At 35.7% G+C, this 27392-nt stretch overlaps 2 protein-coding genes and 1 long non-coding RNA gene across 6 annotated transcripts in view; 2 read left to right on the forward strand and 1 right to left on the reverse strand.

Moving 5' to 3' along the window:
• LOC106138310 (translation initiation factor IF-2) overlaps positions 1-17481 on the reverse strand; it is a 208956-nt gene extending 191475 nt beyond the window's left edge. For 2 of the 4 annotated variants that reach the window (XM_060947320.1, XM_013339432.2), the window contains exons 1-2: positions 17404-17474; positions 16284-16608 (exon numbers count right to left, since the gene is read on the reverse strand). In XM_060947320.1, the coding sequence (XP_060803303.1) occupies positions 16284-16467 (184 nt within the window). In that variant the 5' untranslated portion in view covers positions 16468-16608; positions 17404-17474. Of the gene's footprint in view, positions 1-16283; positions 16609-17403 lie in introns of all 4 variants that reach the window. The other 2 variants (XM_060947319.1, XM_060947318.1) reach the window with 2 other exon arrangements.
• On the forward strand, positions 15029-16014 carry LOC132902390 (uncharacterized). The gene is made up of 3 exons (XR_009657115.1): positions 15029-15204; positions 15488-15669; positions 15827-16014. It is a non-coding gene; the product is annotated as an uncharacterized LOC132902390 (long non-coding RNA).
• A 3248-nt stretch (positions 17482-20729) lies between the features above and the next one.
• On the forward strand, positions 20730-22252 carry LOC132902415 (uncharacterized). Its single transcript, XM_060947388.1, has 2 exons — positions 20730-20790; positions 21491-22252. The coding sequence occupies exon 2, from the start codon at positions 21764-21766 to the stop codon at positions 22250-22252; it is 489 nt and encodes a 162-aa protein (XP_060803371.1). The 5' UTR covers positions 20730-20790; positions 21491-21763.
• The last annotated feature ends 5140 nt before the right edge of the window (positions 22253-27392 follow it).

Here is a 27392-nt window from a genome sequence, read left to right on the forward strand (position 1 = left end):
GAAATATTAGTCCTAATCAAATTCGATTTTTTAAGGTATGTCATCACAGCTGTGTTTATCTGAATATCTATAAGTACAAAACTTATAACTTACAACTAGGCATAAAAATCTACTAAAACGGAACCACTTCCAGACATCACATTCCATTATTATTCCATGTTACATCTGTCAACATTTCGGCAATAACATTGTTAAGGTATGACTGATGTGCAAGCGCCTCACAATACTCTTATTATACTAGAAGGCATTACACAGAATACCGGTAATCTTGGTCAAATTAACTCGTACTAATAAGGAGGTAGCTGATTCTTTACTGAGAGTAAAGGTGTGCTTCTATTCATTGACTGGGTTTTCTAAATCGATTAAAAAATATACATCTGATTTAAGATTTCTTAAATCAGATGTATATTTTTTAGTACATCTTATAGAAATGGACTTTACAATTGCACAACTGCATCTATATATAGGGAATTTCCAGTAATACTTTCTTAGCGGATGACTACATCATAGTAGCAAACTTCATGCCAAAATTCAGTCTGATCGATTCAGTATACATATATACACATACATACACATATGTTATACTAATATATATACTGATTGATATGAAGATTGTTACTATGGTGTAGGCATCTTCTAAGAAAGAATTGCTGGAAATGAAATAAGCAGGATTTGAACGTTACGCTGGCAGAGCAATGTTATCCTTATAATCCTCTCTCAGTAGATTCCTACACCACATAAACAACCTCTCTCTCATAAAGAATCTCTCAACAACATATTTTTATGAATAGATCAGATTATTACATTTTGGTACTTTTTTGATAATTAGAATTTTTTATATACCCCGCAGTGGCCTAGTGCATGTGATTATGAGACTTGAATCGACTTTAGTGGTAAATTAAAACTATAACTGTTTAAAAAAAACTGTAAACTTTCACCCACAATTTGATGCAAAAATACCTCGCTCAAGCTAAGTCACCTTACGCTCTGAATACCAGCACGAAATATTTAATTGGAGACCACGTTTTCAATCCGAAACAAAAGAGAAATAAATGACCTCCCAAACTTACTGTTCTAATAGTCTTTTCGCTCGTGTGCATTCAATTAACGTAGGAGCTTATTTAATTACATTCATTTTTGGAACAAATACCTCAAAAACACATAAATTCTAAACGTCAATGTAACATAATAAATAGCATTCAACTACCTACCACATAATATATTATAAAAAAAATATCTTATAAAAAACTTATTTAAAATTGATCGCATCACTGGCTGCATATAATGCAAATATTTTTTTCTTCAAATAATTACCAGCCAGTCATAAAAAGAATCCAGCTAACTTTTTAAATTACTAGATTGATATCCTACAGAGCATTGTCTTGTGTGCCCTATGTTTTTTCCGTAATAAGTGCTGGCTGGTAAGTTACCCTTCTAGACCGGATGCGGTGCCCTGCCAACCGATGATTTGTTCGGGTCGCTGCTTCGATTGCCGTAAGTAATTTTTTGTCAACTAACCACACGTCTAACGATATTGTACGTATAAGTCGTAATAATGATCTCTACTATTATGAATTGTTGTATGTGCCTATTAGATTTTTTTTTCACCTTTTACTTTTTTTAGTTTAGATAAAATAGTACCTATTTAATGTATTTTGACCACTCCTAAAGGCACTTTGGAATTTTCAGAAAAAAATGAATAAGTGTATTTTCAAAATAAGTCTTGATAGTCTACTATTGTTCGGAAACTCACGAAATACTATTTTGGACTGCATCTTTACAATCAATGCACTCTGCAATTCAGAAATATATCCAAGCGGAACTTAGAAAACATCAATAAAAATCATAGCAGTAGCAGCTACAGCCATGTCAGCACTGGATTGCAGGCAAAAAAACGAGTACACCCGCTAGGCGAGGCTAGTTTCTAGTAAAAACCGACCGCGGTGACCTGAGGCGATTCACTCGGGTGCGCCTACGCGATTGTGTACGAGCGTAGATGAAATGGATGTGGCATCGTAAACGCAGAATGTTATTTCAAAAATAGAACTTCGTCTTTTTACATTCAAATACAGAGACTATGTGTGTCGAATAAAAAGAGACGTCCAATTAGATGTTTCCTACATGTGAAATACTTAAAGTCCAAATTTGATGTCATTACATACTTTCTTATTTACTTTTTAAATTAAGTTTCTTACCAATACTAACATTATATTTAGAATTCCAAACTTTTTCTTTGAGTTTATTTATTTATTTATTTATTTATTTATTTAGTTCACCAACAATCGAAACAACATATTATACAAAGATGATACATGTATAAAAGAATTAGTTCTAATTGATCGACCAATTAAAGGTAAACCCAGCATGCAATGGGTAACAATCCATATTTTTAATGTGTGTGTAGGTAGTATTACAAGATATGAGAAATGAAGAAGTAAATAATTTTTTTTTTTTTTTTTTTTTTTTTAAAAACATCATAACTAGGTACTTTTACATACGTTAATTAGGTACTCAAGCAACTCAAAATTGAAGTGCAGAATTTTTTTAAAGATAAATTGTGAATATCTGCTAATCCACTGATCCCGTTGTATAGTCTGCAAATTCTGGGTATAGTTGAGTTTCTTCCTAACTTTGTTCTGCGGAAGGGGGGTACAAAAGATTGAATTGGTCTACGAGGTGGTCGTCGTGGTACTCTAAAATTCAATTTACTTAATATTTGGGGGCATTTTATATAATTATTAATAACTTTATAAAGAAACAACAGATCAAGGATATCTCTGCGCTTATCAAGGGTAGTAAGATTAAATTTTGCCAAACGATTGTCGTATGGATCCTCTTTTGTTGCATTGCTAGATGTGAACGCCAGATGACGTGTAAACCTTCTTTGTACCCGTTCAATCCGCAATGCATGAGTCGCGAAATGGGGGCGCCATACTACACTGCCGTAATCTAAAATTGGGCGTACTAAGGATTTGTAGAGAGTACATTTAGTTGCTGATTTGCGAAAAACTTTGCCATTTCTAATTACGAAGCCCAGCATTTGGGAAGCTCGTTTTATCACAGAATTAATATGGGGAACGTAAGTAAGTTTTTTGTCTAGTAATATTCCCAGGTCTCTGACAACTTCGACTTCCTGTATTTTATTTCCGTTGATATGATATTCCGTCTTATGGACGTTCTGTTTACGTGTAAACTTAATCAAAAAGCATTTACTGGCATTCAAGTGCATTCCATTTTTAGAACACCATTGACATAGGGCGTCTATGTCTTTTTGAAAGAGTGAGCTGTCGTCGACGGAGTTTATCTCTTTGGCAAGTTTTAGGTCATCAGCAAACATAAACGATGAACAATTTAGAAACTGGGATGGAAGATCGTTAACGAATATTGTGAAGATAATGGGACCCAAAATAGACCCTTGAGGAACACCTGAAGAAGAGATGTACTGTGATGAGACAAATCCGTTTACTACAACATAAAATGACCTGTTAGACAGATACGCTTCAAAAAATTTGAGTACATTTCCGCTGAATCCATACATGCTTAACTTTTCTAGTACGACGTTATGTGGGACTTTGTCGAAGGCTTTGCTAAAATCTGTATAGACTACATCTGTTTCCTTTTGATTATCAATAGATTTAGTTAGCTCATCAGTAAATTCAACAAGATTAGTACAGGTAGATCTGCCCTTAACAAAGCCGTGCTGTCTCTCGGTTAAGTACTTGTCAAAGTGCCGTTGAATGTGCGGACGTACTAAGTGTTCCAGAATTTTTGCCAAGCAAGATAGTATTGCAATAGGTCGGTAATTATTGACAAGATGTTTTTCGTCAGATTTATGAATAGGAACGACTTTAGCCAATTTCCATACCTCTGGAAATACTCCCTGGGTGAGACATTTATTAAAGATAAATTGAACTGGATCAGCTAGGCTGGTTGCACAACGTCTAAGAAAAATTGGAGGAATTGCGTCTGCTCCAGCGCCTTTTGAGCAATCTAAATTTTTTAACTGACTCAAAATTTCCTGTCTCGTGATTGTTATAGATGACAGGTTATCACCATGGGCCTCGAAGGAGCCGAGCGAGTTGTCACTATTGGCATTATTAGACGTACTCGTACTCTGCCCTTCGTTATATACTGATGAAAAATATGAGGCGAAGAGATCGCAAATTTCTGTGCCGTCTGAAGTTGTTATAGTACCATTAGACATAGTTCCTGGGTAAGACCCTGCACCACCGCGCTTACGCTTTACAAAACTCCAAAAAGATTTTGGATTTTTGGCAATATCTTCTTCTAGTCGTGTTATGTATGATTTATAGCATTCATTCGCGAGAGTCTTGCAACGTTTTGACAGTAATTTAAAAGAAAATAAATCGCGGGGGTTTTTGTATTTAGCGTAGTTTTGTCTATATTTATTTTTTTCCCGCAGCCTATTGATCAATTCTTGACTAAACCAGGGTGGGAATTTGTTGTTACGCTTTTTAGTTTTTGGAACGAACTTTTGTATAGCATCTTGTAGTTGCTGATAGAAAATATCGACAATTTGATTTATATCCGAGATATTTGAAAAAAGTTTCACCCAATCGACAGACGCTAGGTGTTGATTAATTGCATTATAGTTAGCTTTATAGAAGTTTGGCCTGCTATTGCCATTGTAGTTTAAGGTATTTTCAACGGAGGTTGGAATCTTGATTAGAAGAGGAGGATGCAGTGGACTAACGTTACACAAAGAATCAGCAGATTCACTAACATCACAAGAACACATGTCAGTTACAACAAGATCCAGAATTCTTCCCATTGAGTTTTTCACCGAATTATACTGAGACAAATTATTGATGTTCATAAAATCTAAAAATGTTTGATACAAAACTGGTGGTTGATAGTTGTCATTGTCACCTTCCACTAGGGACCAATTTAATTTACTAAAGTTAAAGTCACCAATATAGAAAGTGTGCAAATTATTGACCTCATTAATGCGATTACAGTTATTGATAAAGTGTTCGAGCGTAGATAACGCAGTTGCAGGTGGAAGGTAGACCGCGCAAAAAGCCAGTTGGGTGAAGGATTTTGATCGTGGAATGTCGACTAATACCCATAAGTCCTCACATTCACTCTCCCACTCTGCTACTCGTCGAGACGGGAGCTTATTAGAAACGGCAATGATAACACCGCCACCATCCACCTTATTTTGGTGATTTTTTAAAATATTTCTGTCCCTCCTGTGTATAGTGTACCTTCCACCAAACAACTCCGAATCAAACACACTGTCGTTTGCCCAACTCTCAGTTATGATTATAATATCGTAATTAGTGCAAGCTACATTATTAGAAAAAATATGTGTTTTACTCCGTAGGCCACCAACATTTTGGTAATATATTGATAGTGAGGAATCGAATTTTAAAAATGTACATACCAGACAAAAGAAAATCAAGAACTAAGAAGGATCCGTCACTTGAGATTATCAATAGAGTCCATATCCTTTACCAGTATATAGTCCGAGTTGTCCGTTTTCCTCAAATATATTCTCCCGTTGCGCACCCAGACATGTTTGTAGCCTTTCTTTTTCGCCGCCAGTCTCGCAGCAGCATGCAAAGCCTTGTTGGCTGGGGAAAGATGCTCCATCACGAATATTGGTAGTTTCTGGTCATTCAGTCCAACAACAGTGGAATTCAACTTGTCATGAATTGGTTTAGATTTGTTGTAATTTACGACGGCAGCCAAGAAATCGTCGCGCTTTTTAGGACTGCAGAACTGAACGACTATAGACCGAGGTCGAGGAGAGTTCCGATTAATTTTTGCTATTCTGGTGCATTGGACTATACTTTCCGGTGGAGTGTTACACTTTATTATGCTTCCTAGTTTCGTCACTATTGTGATAAGATTTTCATCCTTCTTTTCCGGGACACACTGAATTTCTATGTTACAGGAACGCGCATTTTGCTCTTGATTGTTCAAACGGGTTGACAAGTCTCTTATTTTGGATTTCATACCATCGCACTCGGACTGCAAATCAGTGATGATCTCGAGATTTCTTTTATTTTGCTTAATTATTTCATCGTATTGCCCACTCATGAAAGTGACTGATTCTTTCACATCCGTCAGCTGGTCGCGTAATGGTTTCGTTTCCAAGTTGTAGGACTCGGAATAATCAGAAGCGTTGTGCTCTCATAACTTTCTCAGTAAATGCCATATCTACCTCAGCCTAGCTGAAGGTTTACTCTAATGAGCATCGCATTATAAAGCCAATGTACATAATTGGTGTACGGCACGCGTCGGCCACGCGACTCCAGCAGCTCTGACTGATGACTGCCTTCGCTTTTTGCCACCAGAGGGCGCCTCTCGAACGTTTTTCGTACGGAAGTCGTTAATATTCATGAGAAACTCATGCTAATGGTTTTATTCACCAGCTTATAATTATAGGCTAGTTTGTAATAGTTAAAGTTGTTGTTAATTATTCGCATTGGAATAATTAATGTGAATGCGCATAATCTAAATCGCGCAAACAAAGATTTCACGGATTGGAGAATTAATACACCCTCCGACTCAACATCGTCGGAGCCGCGGATCCATGACTCCTAGCCTGGCGGAAGATCTTCCCTTTGGCGGTCGAGCCCGAATCATCGCTCCCGCTACATTGGGTACCCAAAGCCACCACTAGACCATTCAAAATCAGTTTTAACATCGCATATACGACGATACAATAGGGAATTATTGGAAACTTTGGTTAATACTCGTAGTTCAACAAAATCACTTAAACAAAGGTCACGTAATTGCAAGTAATTGTTTTAATATCGCTTTAAGTACAAGCGCTCTTCTACTGCACCTCTAGCTATTTGTTTTATTTTTTATTGTTTATAACTGGATGCTCACTACTCGCTTCGTTTACACCCGGTTTTCGCAAAGATTCTCAAACTGAAATATTAAATAATAAAAAGGTTCAATCGTGATTATTTTTAATGCCTTTATAAGTAGAAATATCATAAGTGTTATAGAACTGTTGTTAGGTAGAATCATTGACAGATAATTGTTCTACTGAAAGTTCGCACAAAGCTAAAATTATTTGAATGTGGATACGGCGAAATTCTCACAGAGACTGAAAGTAAACTAGATTTTTTTTTAACGCAAATAATTTATAAACTTAAAACAGTTTATATGTTAAAGAAACTGCAAATTGATAGCAGATCCTGGAAAAGGTACCTACTGTTCCCTTGAGATTGCAAATAAACCGCTACATTAAGAGCCTGTAAAAAGCTTATAGAAAATAAAAATATAACACATTGAAATCTACAAAATCAAAAGATTTACTTTAAATTTACATATTATAAGTTTGAGAAGCGCAGACTGTGAATGATTTTATTGCATACTTAGAAGATATTTTACAAAAGAATGCTCGCGTTCTTAACTACTTACAGTTGTTAGAGATATGTTTACAGCAAGAGATTTTATAGCTTCAACGGTGATTCAAACTGTTTTAACATAATAAGGATCATGACAGTGATTAATAATACATACATATAGTCATATATGTATTTATCCTTAACAGGGCAGACAAATCAAACAGCCGGAAAGACTGAAAGGCCGTGTTCAACGGAATGGCTTTAGGCGTCGGTGAATAATATTTGAAAAATAAAAGAGAACCCGCCATTATAAATGTGCGCTTGTACCTCGGAAGCGGCTCACTTCATTGTGATCAATTTTCAGTAACGCGGGCCCAGCTCGTTAAATTCAAGTGTTATTCATGTAGGGTGACCAGACTGTTCTGGAGCAGCTGGATGAATAAATGACAGGCCACTAGTCCTTGCCTAAGGCTTATTTTAGAGACACGCGTGTAATCAGCGCCGGCTACGCGCGCGTTTTTAATAACACTAAATAGTAGCCTCGTATCATAACGCAGCTGAAATAAGCCGGTCGGAGACGCGCGACAACGCCAACGCTGTCAAAGTGTCTATACATTGCAACCAAATGCGATAGGTATATGTTCCGCCAGTCAAGTGCGCGTTTTGTAACGCGCTGTTCAACAGAACGTCTTGCCGACGTCACTCTAAAATAGTCCTTAAGGAAAAGTCACAGGTTTTAAAGTCTTTATAAATAGCCTATTTGCCGCCTCTAAGCCAAAAGGTCAAGTTCCACCTATCACCCATCTTCCGCAGCCTATGCAGGGGAAAATAACCCATATGGGATCATGGTTTCACATCAAGTTACCTGAATACACAGGCTTTCCCAAGATATTTTTATGTTGGTTGCCTGGAAGAGATCTCTTCATGGGATAAGCCCGCCTTTCTTATTTTATTTGTTCTCTTATATCGCAATAAAGTAACAACAACAATAACAACACGTTTTTCCTCGCCGTAACAGCATCGGTTCACACTCAACCTGACGTAACATAACTCCGAAATAAACATCGCCCATTGCCGAACTCGCCCGAGTTCGGATTTGAAGTTGTTCCTTTATGCGCTTTATGCATTTTAGCCGGGCAACTTAACCCTTCGACTACCACTCTCATTCGCATTAATATAGCATGACTTAAAAATTCTTGTTTTCATCACCAGTACAGTCACCCTACAATATAGTAAGTGTTGAGTCTTCCAATTACCGGGTGTGAAGGGTATAGGGTTGATAATAATTGAATGTATGGTTTATGGCCCGGGGCTGACCATTCCTGAACGTGGTCAATAAAGCTGGCCACGTTTATATCTATCTACACGTGTGGTTCCCAAAGATATTTTGAGAGACAATAATTATATGTATATCCAAATATAGGTATAAAAGAGGACATTAAAAAATTAAACAAAAACATCACGCTCAGATGGTCACAGATTTTTTGGCCATACGTATATAATGTCACTTTTCTATACCTTGATGTAGAGGTTCAGCCGTATGACTTAATAATGGAATAATGATTCACATACTGGCAGATTGACATACGCTAGGAGCTTGCCTAAAATGCTTTGCAAAACATAGCAGCCTTATCATATCATAAGCACTCTTTGAGAACCACAGAATGACACCATTATGCTTGGAGGTTATTATTGCTACTATTCTGGATTGTTAGAAAGTAGTGGGTTATGATATTGGAGTTTATTGCATTTGATATCAACAGAGGTCGCTCTCGATGATAAGTGTAAAAGGAGTACGCCATCGGAAAACGGTACTTTCTTATGCAACATTGTCTAGGATTGGGAAACTGATTATAACTATTTTCAATATTTGTTTTCAATAATTATTTATTTAGGTGCTGCTTTAAAGCAACCAAAAATAAAACATACTTCCTATTATACCTCGTTATTTTAAACAACTTTACCCGTGGATAAAGTTAAAAGTAATTAGGAGGATGATCTACTTTAACTTAATCTTCAAATCCATTATGATTGTAATTTGGCGAACGCTTATCACGACAAAAACATTGGGGAATGATGAATAAGGTAGGTAATTTTTGAACCAGCTTGAGCATTTTAAAAAAATATTGTCAATACGACTGTTATAATTACAGACTATTTTATTTTAGAAACTAGAGTGCGCCCACGTAATAAGAAAAATCCCCCTGATTTCCCTTCCCGCGAATATTTACAACAACACGGAAGAAACCAAATTTCAAACCCCAGGGGTTTTGGCTGTACCTCGATATGACAGTCTTCTTTCGTATTTAGATGTACACTCTATTTTAGCTTTCAATATTATCTCTCAATAGCATGAAAAGTTGCCATTTATGACCTCAGCATAATAGAAGTATATCGTATAAGGAGCCGGTCGGTCGGCAGGTGCCACTGAGGGTTCACTTGGGTTCAGATGCTCCTCCCCCCCGCATACCTTCCCCAGCATCCGTGCAAACCTGTTCCTCTAATAATATAACGTAGAAATGAAAGATTAATGAGAGCAACCAGTGCACGCCTCTTTCACTCGGCGGTTAGTGATGCGACAAGTCGATAGATTGTTGCGAGGAAATTCGCTTCGGTATGAAAGGTGAATCGGAACGGTATGCGGCAGTTTTTCTTAAGCAGCTCAGTGGGAAAGAGTAATTAATTTTCGAACTATGACCAGTTTATTAAATAAGGATAACTAGCATTAACTTGCAGGTTTCCCCATTGTCGTTTATCAAAAATTTCACCGGAATAGTAAATTTTTCCTAGATTAAATTATTCATCTCCTTTTCGGTACATGTGTGTGGGAAATTTCATGAAAATTAATCAATTTGAAAAAGTTAAATTATTTGAAAAGAGCCATATGCAAACCTACAGCAGTTTTCGTGATAGATAAATAATAGATTAATAAATGCAATCACAAGAACAATAAGATATATATGATTTACGAAGGCACTTTCATTACTTAAAAACTGAGTATTTTTTCATTTCCTAATCTCTTATACGCAGACAAAGTTAGAAAACGACAACTTTTGATAATTTTTATTTGGCCAAAATCTTACTATGTTAGCATTGAACTTGTATTCAATTAAACCAAAAAAATATTTCATTCAACTCTCTTAAAGCCTAGCTCAAAGACGTCGTCGCCCAATAAGTTAATGTAATTTAATATAAATTTTTAACATCTATCGATGAAAGTCCCAACCCCAACCCACGGCTCCCGAGTCGCAATGAAGACCGCCCAGATAAAATATTGGCCTCGTGCGGACCAGTAGTCCGTAATATATCGACGACATTGTGATGATGCCTCTCTTGTATGACACACGGTCATACATTTGTACTTGTGTATGTAAATCATGAAATCTATTCAGGATATTTCATGGAATTTATTATTGTCAGCCATGTGACACAGTAACGTTCTTACTTCTTATTGCAAAGTTCGATCCCTGATCCACTTATATAGGTATCTTTACATACATATAATAAAATATAAACTGACCGATGTCTGTACTTGAAAAATATTGACTAAAAGTCGGTATAGGGTACAAGCTAATAAGCTTGTCTCATAGCTATCCAGGGTGCACCAGACATTTCAAAATCAAATTAACGGTTAATTTCACTTAAGACGTTCCTTTTGACATCACAATGCAATCCAATTGGCGATACATTGGGACAATTAAATTAAATTAAGTTTCGTATCATCGACATGAGGGAGAAGAAGAAGACAGAGTCACCCACTTGAGGCTGAGAATGCAATAGGACACGATACGAAAAAATTGGTGATTCAAAAAAAAACAATTTTACCACTTTTCACTCTTGTAAACCGGCAGAATATGATGTAAAACTCATGTATTTTCACCATATTCGTAAAAAAAGAGAGTCTGTATTCTATATTATTTTTTTCAACAAAACCCAATTTCTGCATAAACGATACATTTCAAGGCAAATGCTTAACAACCTTTAGCCTTATCACGATAATCTAGATCACAAACAATGATTGAATACTACACTACCGACAAGCATTAAGGCTGATTCGTGCAACTTTAATTGGTAGCCAGCTCAGACAATCGGCTATTGTGGACACCCGCTGTGCAGTCGTGTAGTTTGTCCCTTGATGAAGATATGGATCTCCACAGAGCAAGAAAGACCGGGCTGACCCCAAAGTTGCAGGACACAGAATCTGTGTCTTAATAAGGCGATGATGGTGCATGGAATGGGGCTTCTTGTAAATTATATTTAAACTTAAATTAAAATATCACAGTTATTCTAGTAATGGCAACTTTAATTTGAGCTTACAAATAATATTGGAATACGGTACATCCGCTCACGTAAACCTAAAAATCTCATTAATTTCCGTTTCCGCGAATAAAGAAATCCTCTTTTAGTGCACCCCTTAACCACATATGGACCTACAGTTGCCAAATTTCTTATTTCTAGATCCAGCGGTTTGGGAAGATTAGCTAAGCAGATGAGCACATAATTTGATTCTAAGTCATTACCGCGAGCTAACGCCTACTATACGGCGATAACATAGATATAATGCCATCGTAGGTCACAGATATGTTTGAACTCTTCTTAAACATACATTACAATTACATATAATCACGTCTGTACATACGAGGTAGACAGCGCCAACAATTTCGCAAAGACTGAAAGGCCACGTTGTGTATGAAATTTAAATTAGAACAGTGACAGGTTGCCAGGCCATGCCAAAAGAAAAATCTCAAGTTAAAGCCCGTTCCTTAGTCCCCTTTTACGACATCCATGGGAAAGAGATGGATTAGTCCTAATCTAAAAAGCCGAGAACCATACGACACTTCGTATTAATTCCTCATGTTACAACAATAACTTTTCTTTATCAAAGCCACCAGCGGTCGTCGGCACGCGCTCTCTTTCCGACCTACCCTCCTAACAGTACAATACATAGCGTGCCGCTGCCCACTCATAATTACTTATTACCATAGATGTAATAAAAAATAAGATGCACACGAGCGCTTGCGCAGCCGACGTGAAGATTGATATGTAATGAAACAGCACTTTGCTAAATGATGCATTAGGATTACTTTTTTATTTGAACTTGAATTTACAATCCCGGAAACATGAAAGAAACTTGTTTGTAAACACTCTGTAATATCATTACAGTATGATAATACAGAGTGTTTACAATATCTATACTATAATAGAAAACTATAACTATTTCATAGAAATTTTCGCCTGTGTGAATTTGGCGCTATCTACGGAAAGCGACGAATTTAACACTGCCCTGGTATAGCTAAAATGCCGTTATCTGCCAAATCCTTGTTTTAAGTAAAACGTCAAAAACTGCGGTAAAAATTTAAACTGATGCCATTCATCAATGAGAACGCCTATTTATGACTTAAAGGTACCAAAAAGTCGTATATAGAGATCGAAAGAAATTTTTTTCTTATTTTACTGGTAAAAAAGGTGTAAATCCTGATGTCAGATAACGGCATTTTAGTTATACCACGGCAGAACACAATCTATACAAAAAGCGACGAAATTAGCACCACCTACAAAATAATACTAAGTTTTTTGCAAATCTTACGGGAACTATACTTTTTACCGGGATAAAATATAATACGAGTACTTTATACATACATACATATAATCACATCTAAATCCCTAGCGGGGTAGACAGAGCCAACAGTCTTGAAAAGACTGATAGGCCACGTTCAGGTGTGAAAGTAGGTTTGTTTGTTATTTTCTTACATTGTTTTCTCATCACGTTTTATCTACTGAACCAATCTTCTAGAAATTTCGCGTTCATATAATTACATACATACATACATACATATGATCACGTCTATATCCCTTGCGGGGTAGACAGAGCCAACAGTCTTGAAAAGACTGAATGGCCACGTTCAGCTATTTGGCTTAATGATAGAACCGAGATTCAAATAGTGACAGGTTGCTAGCCCATCGCCTAAAAGAGGAATCCTAAGTTTATAAGCCTATCCCATATAATTAAGAGTCTAAAAAAGTACATATTTTCAATTTCATCCCGGTAAAAATTATAGATCCTGTGGGATTTGTGACCTGTATTCTTATGTAGGTGGAGTTTAATTCGTTGATTTTTTAAGTAGTCCTTATTTCATTGCTAATTCACGCATTTATATGGTTATATATATATATATATTTGTGGCGCTTAATTCGCACAGACAACGCTGCAAAAGCTATAATCCATGTAGTTTAAATGGTGGACACCAAGCTCTCAAGCAGCACCGATGGATATAACCTGGATCTGGTTCAGATCACGACGATGAACCCTAATCTGACAAGTGACCATCAACACAGGAAACCCATTAGTTCCTAGCTAAACAAATTAGCAATTAGCATGCATACTATTGTTAACAAAATTTTTAGACCGACCTCAACACTCCATGATCTTGGACAATAAACAAAAGTCCAGATAACGCGCCCTGAGTGTGCCATTGTCTTTAGCTAGTGATACCATTTCACCTGCTTTATCAAGATGCAGTAGAAGAGTTAGATTGTAAGACAATGTTCACATTGGGGTCATTAATTACTTACTGAGCAGTGAAATAAATTAAACAAAAAAAATATATGTATATTCAAGAAGAGCGTATAAGCAATGAGCCTTTCCTCTTTGATTGTACGTAATCTATCAAAAATGCGAGGAATTATTCTTAACGAACGTATAATTTATCCCCTATTTGTTAACTAATTTCATTAGTTGATTTGAAATTTCAACTTATAAATAGTCATAATGGCTAGTAAAACACAACAAAGATAGCTAAGTACCACTTTAACAAATCTGCAACTAGTTCAGCATTTTCTTTCTTAATGTTGAATTAAAAGAAAAATAAGTTCATTAGTTCCCTTCTCATCATGCTCTGGCGAGAATTCGGACAAGAGACCTCCATTATTATCACCATCTGAAAATACTAATGAAATCTTAACCTAATGTATTCGCGCTCCACTCTACATTCTTAACAAACAGCGTCCAATCTGAAACATGCCTAATTGTAGAGAAGTCACGCTTTCTTGTACATATGTCTGGTATGACTTATAACACCCGCGTATCTGGTAAGCAATTCAGATTGTGATGCTATCTCTCAGAAAATAATTACTTACAGTGGTACTAGTAACGCCATCTAGGAGTGACTGCGCGAAGTATCTAAGTTTCCCTTTTGTAGAAAAATGTATGCGGTTTCGTATAATGCGGTGTGGTTTGAATTCGTAAAAGACAACTAAGGAAATATGCGCACATTCAAGTTTTCACGCTGACCGTGTGTGTCAACTGCTTCTCTTCCCGTGCATATTGTAAAAGTCAGTCAAGGGTAAGGCTTAAAAACTTGGCATTCTTCTTTTAGAAATCTTAAGATTCTGTCACTATTTGAATCTAAATTTTATCTTGAAGCCCACAACTGAACATGGGTCACGTTCAGCTGACTTTTCAAGACTGATGGCTCTGTGTACCCCGCAAGGGATATAGACGTGACTATATGTGTCTATGTATGTAATTAAATTAAAAGTATTATGTAAAAGAAATATTTATGTAATAAAATATTATCCTGCTTATATATTAGTGAATCATTCAATTAGGTACGTTCGCATATCATTTCTTGGAATTGCAGTACTTATCACAAGTACTTTTCGATTGCCAAGTCCCTCAGTACCTAACTAGAGTAATGTGTTATAAGTATGTGTAATATAGTGTTTTTTATTATTTGAATCATAGCACGACTTATAACTACTTAATTCAGGCTTATGAAATAATATAAATACTTTTCATTTTTTACTATTATTTATTTTTATATAAATTTCAAAGAAAGAATAACTATCACAAAAGTGACCAACTAAAAAGTAGGTAAGAGATAGTGAAGATATTTGTATGGTGGTAACATTTCAACTGGGGTTTTCGAATAAATTATTCGCGTTTGCCATAATTAACGCTATCCTTCGGAAGTGCTTCTCGCTAGATTTATCCATTCATTAAGGTAAAGCAGCTTTATCCGATACGCTAATTGAGCGGATTGATTAAGATGCTTCTGCAGCTTCGTTTGAGATAGACCTTATGGGGAACAAAGATAGTTATTGTTCGAAGTTTTCATTGTCGTAATATAGAAGTTAATTATAGAACTTTCATTCAGTTTGAAGGGTTTACCGACAAGAGTTTAGGGAAGCGCTACAAAGTAACCGATGATGGAATAAACTAAGCAAAACTCGGATAGGGCTGGACTGGTCATGTTTTAACTAGGAAACCTGGTAGTGGTGCCAAAGTACCTGGATTAGAAAGCATGAGATCATGATTCCTAGACGAAGACCACGGCAGGTACATACATAGTGTATGAGAGTTGAACAAGGTTTACCTGTATAATATATTAGAAATATTATACAGGTAAACCTATAGGTAGGTATAGCTAAAAAGAATAAATACCGACTTCAAAAACGCTACATTTCCGTTGATGTCTAAGTCAATCTGATTTCAGAGTCCTTGTGGCCAAGAATTAACCGACAGACAGACGCAGATCATCGACGCTATCAAGAAAGAATTCAACATCAACAACAACTTTCAACATAAATTTCTAGTTTTTTATTAAGTTATTTATATTCTAATTCTAATTAAATTTTCGGCAAACAGAATGTTTTACTAAATTTCGTGTGTAACATAATATTAAGTCCCATAAAACCTGACTTACCCAATCTAGATTTATGGTCAAAGGACACACCCCAGAAAAGAATGATCCAAGTACAATAAGTCTAAATACAGATGGTGAAAAAATACTCATTACTAAATAAAATTTTGCCTAAACGTCCAATGACATAAACTTTAATATGGTACAAATTCACACTAAAATGACATATCGAGTTAACAAAAGTGTGTAACCACAACATTACGTATTATTTAAGACAAAATAATGAAAATGGATATAGGTTTAAACTCACCTTTCAATTTATTCTGGCATCTGAGTTGATCGATGATATCCGTTAAACAATATTTTCTATTCACTACTGCCTTCACTTCATCACTATCGTCAGGTTCCACTTTCATCACCAACTTATCACTTGTCACATCTATATCATCACTGCACTTCACTTTTGGGGATTGTGAGTTATCCATTGATTCCATTTTTATTGTTTCAATGTTTTAAGAGTAAAATTACACGCTTTCTAATGTTGTTTGGTTATTGTTAATAGACTTACAATTACACTCTGATCCTTAAATCAACAGTGAGATCAATAAACTGTCACTTATTATAATCAACGATATCTGAAAGGCAAAAAAAAGAAATAAAAGATGAAGATAAATGAAACCTGTCAATCTCAATTCCATCAATTATCCAGCTAGGTAAATGTAGCATTTTAGTCTTGTGACTATTGACTCTTGTTATGTGAATGTGTGATATAAAAATAAATTTGTATAATAGATTGGTTTCCTATAGATATTCCGGGATAAGGGAAGGAGCCAGTCTTTTCAATCAACGTTTCATGATTAAAAGTGATTTATATGGGGTTGACCGACCCTGAAAAATTAACTAGAAATTGCCTGAATTTCGAGAATATCACTTAGCTTTACCAAAATTTAAGGGGTTAAATCTTAAGAAACATAACAGTTGAGCAAAAAACACGTAAAGGTATAAAAGAGCTGATTTAAGAAGAAGAAGAGGATGGATTTCATAACCAAGACTAAAGTAGTGAAGAATGGATGACGCATTCGCCTAAAACTCGATTTAGAAATTACTATAGAAAGAAGGCTATTAGAACTAGAGACATCGTATTAAGAAAATAATGTATAAAATCAAAATGTGTCTAAAATACGATTGCATCAATAGGTGACCGACTTCAAACAAACAAAGATAACATTACTCATACCGGGATATATAACTTCATGCAATCTACAATTTAGATCGATCATCAAAATGGATGAACGTGAAAAAATAACAAGTTTATGCTTTTATAGGCACCATTGAATGCTATGAGTACCATATGACCACACAGTTGTCATACTTATGATGCAATAGAGCATTGAAAGTTACTGAAAGAATAGCTATGAATGTATACCTACCCACATAAAATTGATACGAAGTTAACGTATTAAGTAACGGCTAGACAAATTTCGACCTTGTGTCACGTTGATAATAAGATTGATAATGATTAAGACAAAAAATAATTTAAAGTAAACGTATAGTTCAGGATCAAAACACATAAAACTACAAACGCACTACTTTCCATTGATAGCTATGTTTTACAATAAATGCGAAATTGACACTTGGAATGTCAGTTATGAAACAACAGAGAAATGTTGTTACAAAAACACTGGCGATGCTTGATTTTGAGAATAGAATTCAAAATTCGTACAAAAAAAAATGTTACCTATAAGCAACAGGTACGGTGACGCCGTGCCGGTTATCGGAGTCGACTGATAAAGTGAGGTGTCAGGTCAAACGTGCAAGTGGGGCGGTACCTACGTACTTCGCTGATAACGAACGATAGCAGGCTCTTAACCTTCCGAGTGGCACGCCGCGGTGACATCGCCTGAAGAACTCACGACTTCATTATTCTTTTTAGTTTTTAAATTCACAATGACAACAATGTTTCAGTTTGCGTTGTCTTGTCATGCGTAAATGCTGAAATGTCCCAAATTGTTGAATACGAGTATCCAGCAAACTGTACGTAGGCCACGTACAGTTTGCTGGATTCAGTCTAGAGAAAGCAGAAATAACATTTCTACTTACCACGATCCCTGCATACTTATTTCGCTTTATTCACAATAATGTTAGGTCGTTAAATATATTTCACCTGTCAAAGTAGGTGGTATCTCATAATTTAGGCATAATAGACACCGTGCATGTTAAATTTCCTCACGACAAAAGTCATTATTTTACGTAAGTACTCATCTCCATTAACTCTATCTCCTAAAACTCATGCATCGCTCATAAGTACTTATATTTTTAAGAAGCATCGGCATCTGTAACGCATTGCTAGTCTATATGCCTTTGGATCACAAGTTCCTGGGTTTGATTCCCAATTAGACCATGATAATAAATTAACTTTTTCTGATTGGCCTGGGTGTTGGATATTTATCTATTACTAGCTGGTTACCCGTGACTTCGTACTCGTATAGGTGCTGAACTATAATAACGAATAACACTAAAACTTACGGTTCGTTGAGTTTGTGTTTTATAGTAAAAATCTTGAACTGACTTAAGGGACCCGTACCGTATATTTTTGTATTATTTTATACCATCATTATACTCAACTAGGTCGAAGAATAAGATTAATTCGCTGTCCATATTGTTTGACACGTAGGTATTCTTATTTCTGCGACCGGTCACAGAACTGATAAGCTGATATCGTAATCTCAAGGAAATCTACTGATAATTGTCTGGCTCAGTACTTTCAGGTCAATTTCAGCAATTGACTTAAGGATAGTTATAGTTGATTAAAGGAAGAATAAAAAAAAGTCTAGACTGATTCTTGAATTTTGCAGGATAATGATGATTGTAGGGAAGAAATGTGAAGAATTTATGTCATTGGCAAAACAATAAGTAAGCTTTTATATTTGCCAATCAAAACGAATAAATAATTTAATAAGTAAGCAGGAACCAATTATACGCAACGTCTACCCATTTAGTAAAGAAGCTCGATCCAGTGTAAATGCATAAGAATAGCCAAATATCAATCACCGCGATAAGATGCCTGACCAGCTAAAATGTATAGTGATGGTATCCATACAAAATGTAAAAAAGTAACCGTGGTGATGACGTCACGGTCGGTCTACCAGAATTTGGCTGGCACCTGCGATGATTCCATTTGAGTCTTTATACTAGTACAAGTCGCAAAATGGGACTAAAACAAAAATATGCCCTTGTATAAACCACGTTCAGCTACAATGGAATAAAAATAAGGGAGTGACAGGTTTTTAGTCCATCGCCTAAAAAAAGTTTATTACCCTTTCCGTTGATAATAAAAAATAAACAATAAAAAAAAATCAAAATACCTATATATTGTAAGATAGTATCATGATGATGACGTCATGGTCTACCAACATTTGGCCGACACCTGCGACGATCTAATTTCAGCCCGAAGTGACCCGGGCGCCTGAACGCCTGACACTTGTTGACATCGATATAAAACTTTGCCGAGTCAATTTGAGCCGACTGGCCTATTATTATTTTGTATATTTACGACAAAAAGAATAATAAAAATAAAATTCAAGACATAATTTTTTTAAGATGCTTATTAATTCGTTCGTTGACACAAGTATCAAGTAAAGTTCCATGATGGAACGACTGATTACAACTAAACATTGGTGAAATAATCACATCAATAAACATAAAACTGCCCGAGTAATAAATAACGAAGAACATTGTTATGTACTTCGCTATTCGTATTTTGTTCATTACTAAAACGCTTCTTAAATATGATGTCACGACCTGAGTATATTTTATTCGCATCATGAACCTTAAATAATGCATTTACGGAATGTCTTTATAAAAGTTGTTACATATTTTTGATATTCGTGATGCGAATGCGAGCATCAATTTTTTGGGTTCTGTGCTCATTATATAACTAGATCCCCCGTATAGATATTTTGTCAATAAGTAGGTATCTTTAAAGTATAGACACGCTCAATTACAATTTTACATACATACATACATATGGTCACGTCTATGTCCCTTGCGGGGTAGACAGAGCCAACAGTCTTGAAAAGACTGAATAGCCTCGTTCAGCTATTTGGCTTAATGATAGAATTGAGATTCAAATAGTAACAGGTTGCTAGCTCATCGCCTAAAAAAGAATCCCATGTTTGTAAGCCTATTCCTTAGTCGCCTTTTACGACATAAATGGGAAAGAGATAGAGTGGTCCTATTCTTTTTGTATTGGTGCCGGGAACCACACGGCACTTTTACACTATTACAATTTTATTATAATGTTTATGGATTCTTCCAGAGTGAAATGTCAGTTTTGTCAATCCATAACCGAATATCAGTTGTGTGAGAGTTGGCCCACGTCCACACGCCCGCGTTATTTCAGGAGCGGCGAGGTCATGACCCCTCCACCTTCGCGTCACCTCTGACTGTCTCCTGATAGTTTTTAGTCAAACTAGTCGTATTAATAACTAGTTTCTTTCCTGGATTACGTTCCTATGAATCTATGATAAAATGGATAAATTAAGGCGCGCGCCTCCGCCCCCTTGTCCCGGGAATCGCGCGCGGGAATTTTGGAAAACACTTATTTAGTCTTCTTCTTCCTCCTGGCTTAAGTCCTAGTTGCATCCTCCTCACTCTGGAGAGGGTCTTTGACCATGGATCCTGGATTGGGTGAGTCAGGTTTTTATACGAAGCAACTCCCATCTGACCTCCGCAACTTTTGCAGGGCAACCTAAGCCGTATTGGATCCATCATGGTTACACATCCAGTTGCCTGAACGCCGGCCTGCCTGCCTCAACGTAAGAAATAAGTAAATTTTGAGAAATCCTCTCTTAGTGCACATCTCTAGCCTCAAAAATCTGGGCAGTGCGTTGTCTGTCAGTCAATCAGACACAGTAACTGCAATGTTTTATGTATTAGATTAGATTTACTTCGACGTTTTATTGTTAGATGAACTTCTTTTTAATGGCCATAATCTAATACCTACATAGTCTATTTCAGTAAAGTAATATTTTTCTTTGGGCAATTTTATCGTTTCAGTGCACTTTTAAAAATTGCACCTTATCTCATTATACTTCGGTCAATTTTTATGCCTCCAGTTGCACTTAATAGATGTTTGATGATACTAATATGTACAAATTTTCCGATGGTATATCTCTTTAAGCATATGGCATTAGACAAATTAGCAGTATAGTGCAACAGGTGAGCGCTGAAGCGAGCTCCACATTTCAATACAAAGTTATCGCGCCATTGTATTTTACTTCTGCTTAATCGGAAACAATGAACTATTAGGTATTGTACAATGAAAAAAAACCACACCTGTGTTGGCTCACTCAACCAGATTTCTCATAAATCTTTCAGTGAATAGAAGGGTGGCATCAGAAAAATAGTATGAATTTAATAATAGTAGGTACAAAAACTTTGATCTAAACTTTGGTCGATATCGCTACAGGACAGAAAGTGGTGTAACATTTTACTAATTTATTATTTTTTTTACAGATCCGAAATTTAAATATACTGTTGATAATATTAAAAACAACCCAGTCACAAAATGATGACAGCTATGAACAAAGTCAATCACAAGATCAAGGCGATGACTACGATGAATCAAAAACCCATTATCATCGACTGCGGCATAATAGGAAATCGAAATACCCAGTATTTAATGCATTACCCTATACCAACGAATATGACTACCACTACAACGAGGACGTCTGTGATTGCTCCTGTGACAAATGTCACATCGTGAAGCCATGTTGCAAGGAATTCTGCATGAATTGTCATGCCATGAGTCAAGCTAACGTTTATTATTTCCCATATCCATTTCCACAGTACCCCGCCGCCGCAATTCCACCATATGCTGTAATTATTCCAAACTCGACAATACCAGAGATTTTAGTTACCTCAACACCTTTCACAATCACATCACAACCGATTACAATGACAACAAGAACTGCAAGTACTTCAACGGCGGCTCCATCTACTTTACAAAAATCGTCATCAACTGTGGTGGAATCATCTTCATCTTTGTCAATAACGCCAGACTCTCGAAGAGAAGCAGTCATTGAAGTAAGTGACATTTACATAAATGAAAATATTCGAAATAACGATGCAAAATATATTTTGACGTCTCTACGAAGAACCAAGCCTTACTGGCAGGCAAGTGGTGTAGTGCCCATTCCAAACAATTTGGCAGAGAAACTAATGACCCAAATGAAAGACGACACAAAACGTAATCGAAGAGGATATAGATCTAATTGAAATAATTCGACGAATAAACGTTTTTTATACCTTATTATTTTTGTTTTCTTTATGTTTAATCATTTAAGTCGAATACATCCAAAAACTTAATGAACGAATAGAGTAAGTAAATTTTATTATAATAAATGTTATTCATAAGATCATGTTTCATATTTTTCACAAAAAAGATTTTTCACAGCTTTTATGATATATAATAACTTTTGAATAAATTTTGTCATATATTAATTTTTCTGTTAACAGAAGTTTTAAAATATGATTCATCAGTTCAAAGTTCAAAATTAAAATCCATTTTATATACATGTTATATAAGAATATCAATAATTTTATTATAAAAAAAAACTTAATAATATAATTTTTCATGTGTTTTACTCGTGCTATAAACTGTTTTACAATATATTGCAACCTACCTACAAGTCGCCTGATATGAAATTGGTTAGTAAAGAATTTGTGGAGAATATAGCAAACGGTTATTCCATGATAATTCCTAATCAATGTTAACTGAATTGACTATTTGAATACGTGAGCACTAATTTAAGAGACAAATATATTGTTCATTAAATTACAAGAAAATTAAATTGGCACGTTTATTCTATTTTTCGCAGGTAACTTTAGTACTAGGATCACTATTCTACAAAAAACTGAATATTAAAAATAACCTTAATGTTTCATCATATTCTTAAATTATAGTTGAATTAGGCTGTTCATCTGTAAATAACGTTGATTCCTAAAGTTAGGCACTATTTTAATTTTTCACTATTGATCCAATTACCTTGCAGCTTCCAAGTTTTCAAATTCTAAGCATCTTACTTCACAATAGTCTGGAACAGTTCTCAGGCGAAGATGGTGAAGATAGTTACTATGGGAGCACTAGGGCTTGGCCAATGTATCATCATCGCCAGCGAAGGCCACATTTTAAAAGGATATATGACCAGCCAATGATGCCGATGCCAATGCCAATGCCCATGGCGCCCCCTCCGAATATTGTTGTTCTGCCAGATGTGAACGCGATGCAGGTCGTCCCGCCTCCACCAATATTGCCCAGTCTAGGATGGCCATCGATGTTTGGCAACATATGGTCACCGAATTTACACCCCGATAATTTCTTACCATCTAATTTAAAACTCGGGGATTTGTTGAACAATGTTCAAAAAATCTGGCCAGCCGCTGTTCCAGGTAATTTTACGGAATAGGTACCGCGCACTGTAGGTTTATGATGCCGATCATCGTTCTTTTCCCTCTTTTAGGTTAGTCTCAGTAAGGTTTTAGTCTAGTTTAGAACGAGCCCAATATGCGCCTTTGATTATGATCGTTGAGTTATTACGAAACGTTATTACGGATATGGAGTTTATAACAAAAAACCTAAAAAAAACAAAAAACCCCAGTCTAGATACAGTACTATACTGCTTCTTACCAATTTTAAAATTTTCAGAATCTACAAAAATAACGGCGGTTACAAGTATAACTACACTGTCCACGACCACTACTATACGCACTAATGCTACTACTACAATAGCTCCTACCACTACTACTACTACACGCGCACCTACCACTACTACACGAGCTCCTACCACTACTACACGAGCTCCTACCACTACTACACGAGCTACTACCCGAGCTACTACTACTACACGCCGCCAATATTTATACACAGCCAGATACCGTGTCCCAGATGATTATGAATGGCCCCAATCAAGATATGAAGAAGATGGTATAAACCACGGAAGGCGATATATAAATATGAACAATAACTATGCTCTTACACCAAAATTCTTGATTGGATTGCCTGACAATCATGATATAAGAAACGAGAAAATGGAAAGCTTAGCAATGGAAAATGGTTTATTGAGACCAACAAAACTTGACTACCCTAATGAATACTCTCCGATTAGAAGAAGACTTCAAACACCCATCTTATCAAAATATGGATTAGTTCCTTGGAATTAGGTATTTTGTCTTTTGGTACTTTAATAAAAAAAATATACAATTTACACTTTTTTCTAGTGTGTATAAACCGAATGTATATTAAATTATGATTATGATCAATCAAGGTATAATATTTTTAGCATTAAAGAGTTTAATTTGTTTTGAAAGGAATTTCTTACCCCTCCTATAGGTTCTATGAACCTACGGTTCGTATCTACGCCGTTTGGGGTTTAGACGTGACAAAACGTTATGAAAACCGTTTAAAATGTATATAGTTATATACCTTTCAATTATCAAAGCAGCACAATGATGAATAAAAATAAATCACTTTTCGCACAAATTTCCACTGCACAATAATTTCGTGAGAAATATCATTGTTTTGACAATAACCAACGACAAATTCAGCGTGGCATGACCTTTCAGTGGCAACCGAGACTGCGTGCGAGTGCCGCGGGGTCATCAGAAATGTATTTTTAGAGTTGAAAGTTCAAAATGCGGCGGTTATTTACGAGTACGCGCCGAAACCGCGGCGGGTGAACGCTTCCTGTACATTTTATTTTTAATATCCTTAGACATACTTCTTAAGACCACTCTCTGCCCCGAATGGGTAGGCAGAGACTGAATCTTTCCTCTTGCCATGATCCCTGCATACATTATTTGATTTATCCATATTTATCAATCTTGTCTAAGGAAAAGTTAAGGTTACTCATGACTTAACTTCTGATGATTTACAAACTTATAGCTACAAAAAATAAAATTAACATCAAATGTGAAAGTGTGTTTGTGTGTTTGTATGCCCGTCTTCCATATCAAACCCGCTGAACCGATCTTCGTGGAGTTTTGCGCATGAATTTAATTGCAGAGAGAATCCTACAGGGAAGGACGTATACGATACAAAAGCTAGTTACGTATATAAAGTCCATTTCTTTTAGGTACAGTCAACAGCATATCAACTAACCAAAATTCATATGTAGTCATAGTTTCACGCAGGCAACTTGATATGCGGTTGACTCTTCAAACAATTATAAATTATTTTGAATATACATTTAATACAAACAAATGTAAACAACATTTAATAAATAAATACATTTCTAAATAAATAAATTAAGGTTACAAAAATAAAATTACGATAACAGATTTTGCTTTTCTTCTCCTTCTTCTCATGGCTTATAAATCAATCGTCATCAAGCAATCAATCTACACATACCTATAATAAAACAATAAATAAAAAAAATTCTGGACATTGAATGTATGTATATTTACATTCATACATATTAAGACGATGAAAAAACTATAGAACAAACAACAATTTGAAAAAAAGACACTGTTCGTCTTTTCCAGACGTTAACGTGTACCTATACGTTTATTCATCTCCGGAACTGACACCACGTATGAGGTAGATGTTATGTACAGCTATACTTCTGTGATGAAACTATTGCATGTAGGTAAAATAGAAGGTAAACTGATAGTGTGATATTATTATTACATAAAAACATTTACTTCGTTTTTATATAATAAAAACTTTTGTAAAATAAATTTCCATTGCTTTTTAGAATTTGTGTCATAAATTGGTTTCGCCATTTTTTAAATCCCAAGTTTATTGATATGAAATTGGTTAGTAAGTACATTTTTAAAAACGAATACCTTTACTATATCGTTCATTAGTTTCTGCACGGAGTTTCGCCCGCTCATGTGGAAGTTTCAAGTTATTTTACTTTTGTTACTCCAGAAGGTCAAGTCTGTCTGAAGGCAAAAATGGACAGGAGGTTTTCTGGTCTTTTTACTATTGATAAAAATAAGCATATTTTTTTAAAACATTTTACCAGCTATATGCCGCGCCCGCGTCAATTATATTCAGTAACTATCCACTATTACTTCACGTGTTATCTTGATCCTATGTCTATTAGCCTATAAGTTCTGAAGAATTAAAATCTTTAGGTACATACAAACTTTCCCTCTAGGTACATAATATAAGGGTAGATTACAATTATCTATCACACGGTTAAGAATCACAAATTCTTTTTAGATTATTAGGTAATTTCGATAAGTGTAAAGACTTCACATAACCCTTTCATAATTATTTTTTTAATTGAACTTTTCAGGCTCAAATCATTCAAATCCTGAGCATCCTATTCCACAATAGTTCAGAACAGTACATCGGTGAAGATGATTTTGATGGCGCTGACGAAATTAATGGATGTGATGAAGGCGCTATGGATACACCATTGTATTGTGACTCCAATAAAAACAATCCGTTGATGGTAATGCCACTTCCTCTAGTACCTGTGCAAAACCTTGTTATTGTTCCACAAGAGATCAAAAGTTCAATGCAAGTCATACCGTCTGAATCTGGATTCCCTGGTGCCGACGGTAATTCGATCTTTGGTGATACCTGGTCAGCTAATTCGAACCTAGCTATTGCCTTACAAGATACAAGTAATATGAATGTTGGGGATTTGTTGAAAAATGTTCAGACAAACATTTGGCCTGTTGCTGGTAATTCAGGTAATGTATACGATAGATATCACTACTCTCTTTTCTTAACGGTCTGGCAGATACTACATGTTTCCACTTGCCACGATTCCTCCATGTTCCCACTATTAAGATGATCGAACTAATAAGTCGAACTACTGAGAATGAATGCATATTACTTTTGCTTTATCCTTATTCATCAATCTTTTAATGTAACCTCGTCGGTTTAGAGTACTCTTGACCTGAACTCTTCCAAGAAAGTCCTTGGTTGGAGCAAAGTCATGAGGTCCAAATCTAATCTTTAGACCATGTCATCATCCTACTGCATTTATCTGGGTTGTATCCTATCTGGGCAGAAGCCCGGGTCTGTCTTATATCACAATGAAGAAATGGTCAAGTTATTACACACAATTTTTCATACAAATATTTTGCAACCCTATAAAAATAATAGTGGTTCAGTGAAAAATGGACCTGTACCGGGAACATTTTCGATATATTCGCTATAATTTTGATAACAAGTTTGAAATAGAAAGACTTGTGTCTTTCTGTTTCAAGCGACACACAAAGACTTCATATGGCCTTAATGGTTGAAGGTGTTTCTATGACAATGGTGTATTGTTGATATTCCTAATGAATTGTGGGATGAAGAAGTGGTCAACCTTCGATGGTTGAAGAAAAGGAGATGTCAAAGGATGAAGGGCTGGATAAAGTGTTGCGAGAATTGGTTCAGTTGAGACGTATAAAA

This window comes from Amyelois transitella, chromosome 13 (assembly GCF_032362555.1).
Source record: "Amyelois transitella isolate CPQ chromosome 13, ilAmyTran1.1, whole genome shotgun sequence".
NCBI classification, from domain to species: domain Eukaryota; kingdom Metazoa; phylum Arthropoda; class Insecta; order Lepidoptera; family Pyralidae; genus Amyelois; species Amyelois transitella.

What these genes read in the sequence shown, in the direction of transcription:
- LOC132902415 (XM_060947388.1), top strand. Translation starts at nt 21,764, where the DNA reads ATGAATTGTCATGCCATGAGTCAAGCTAACGTTTATTATTTCCCATAT.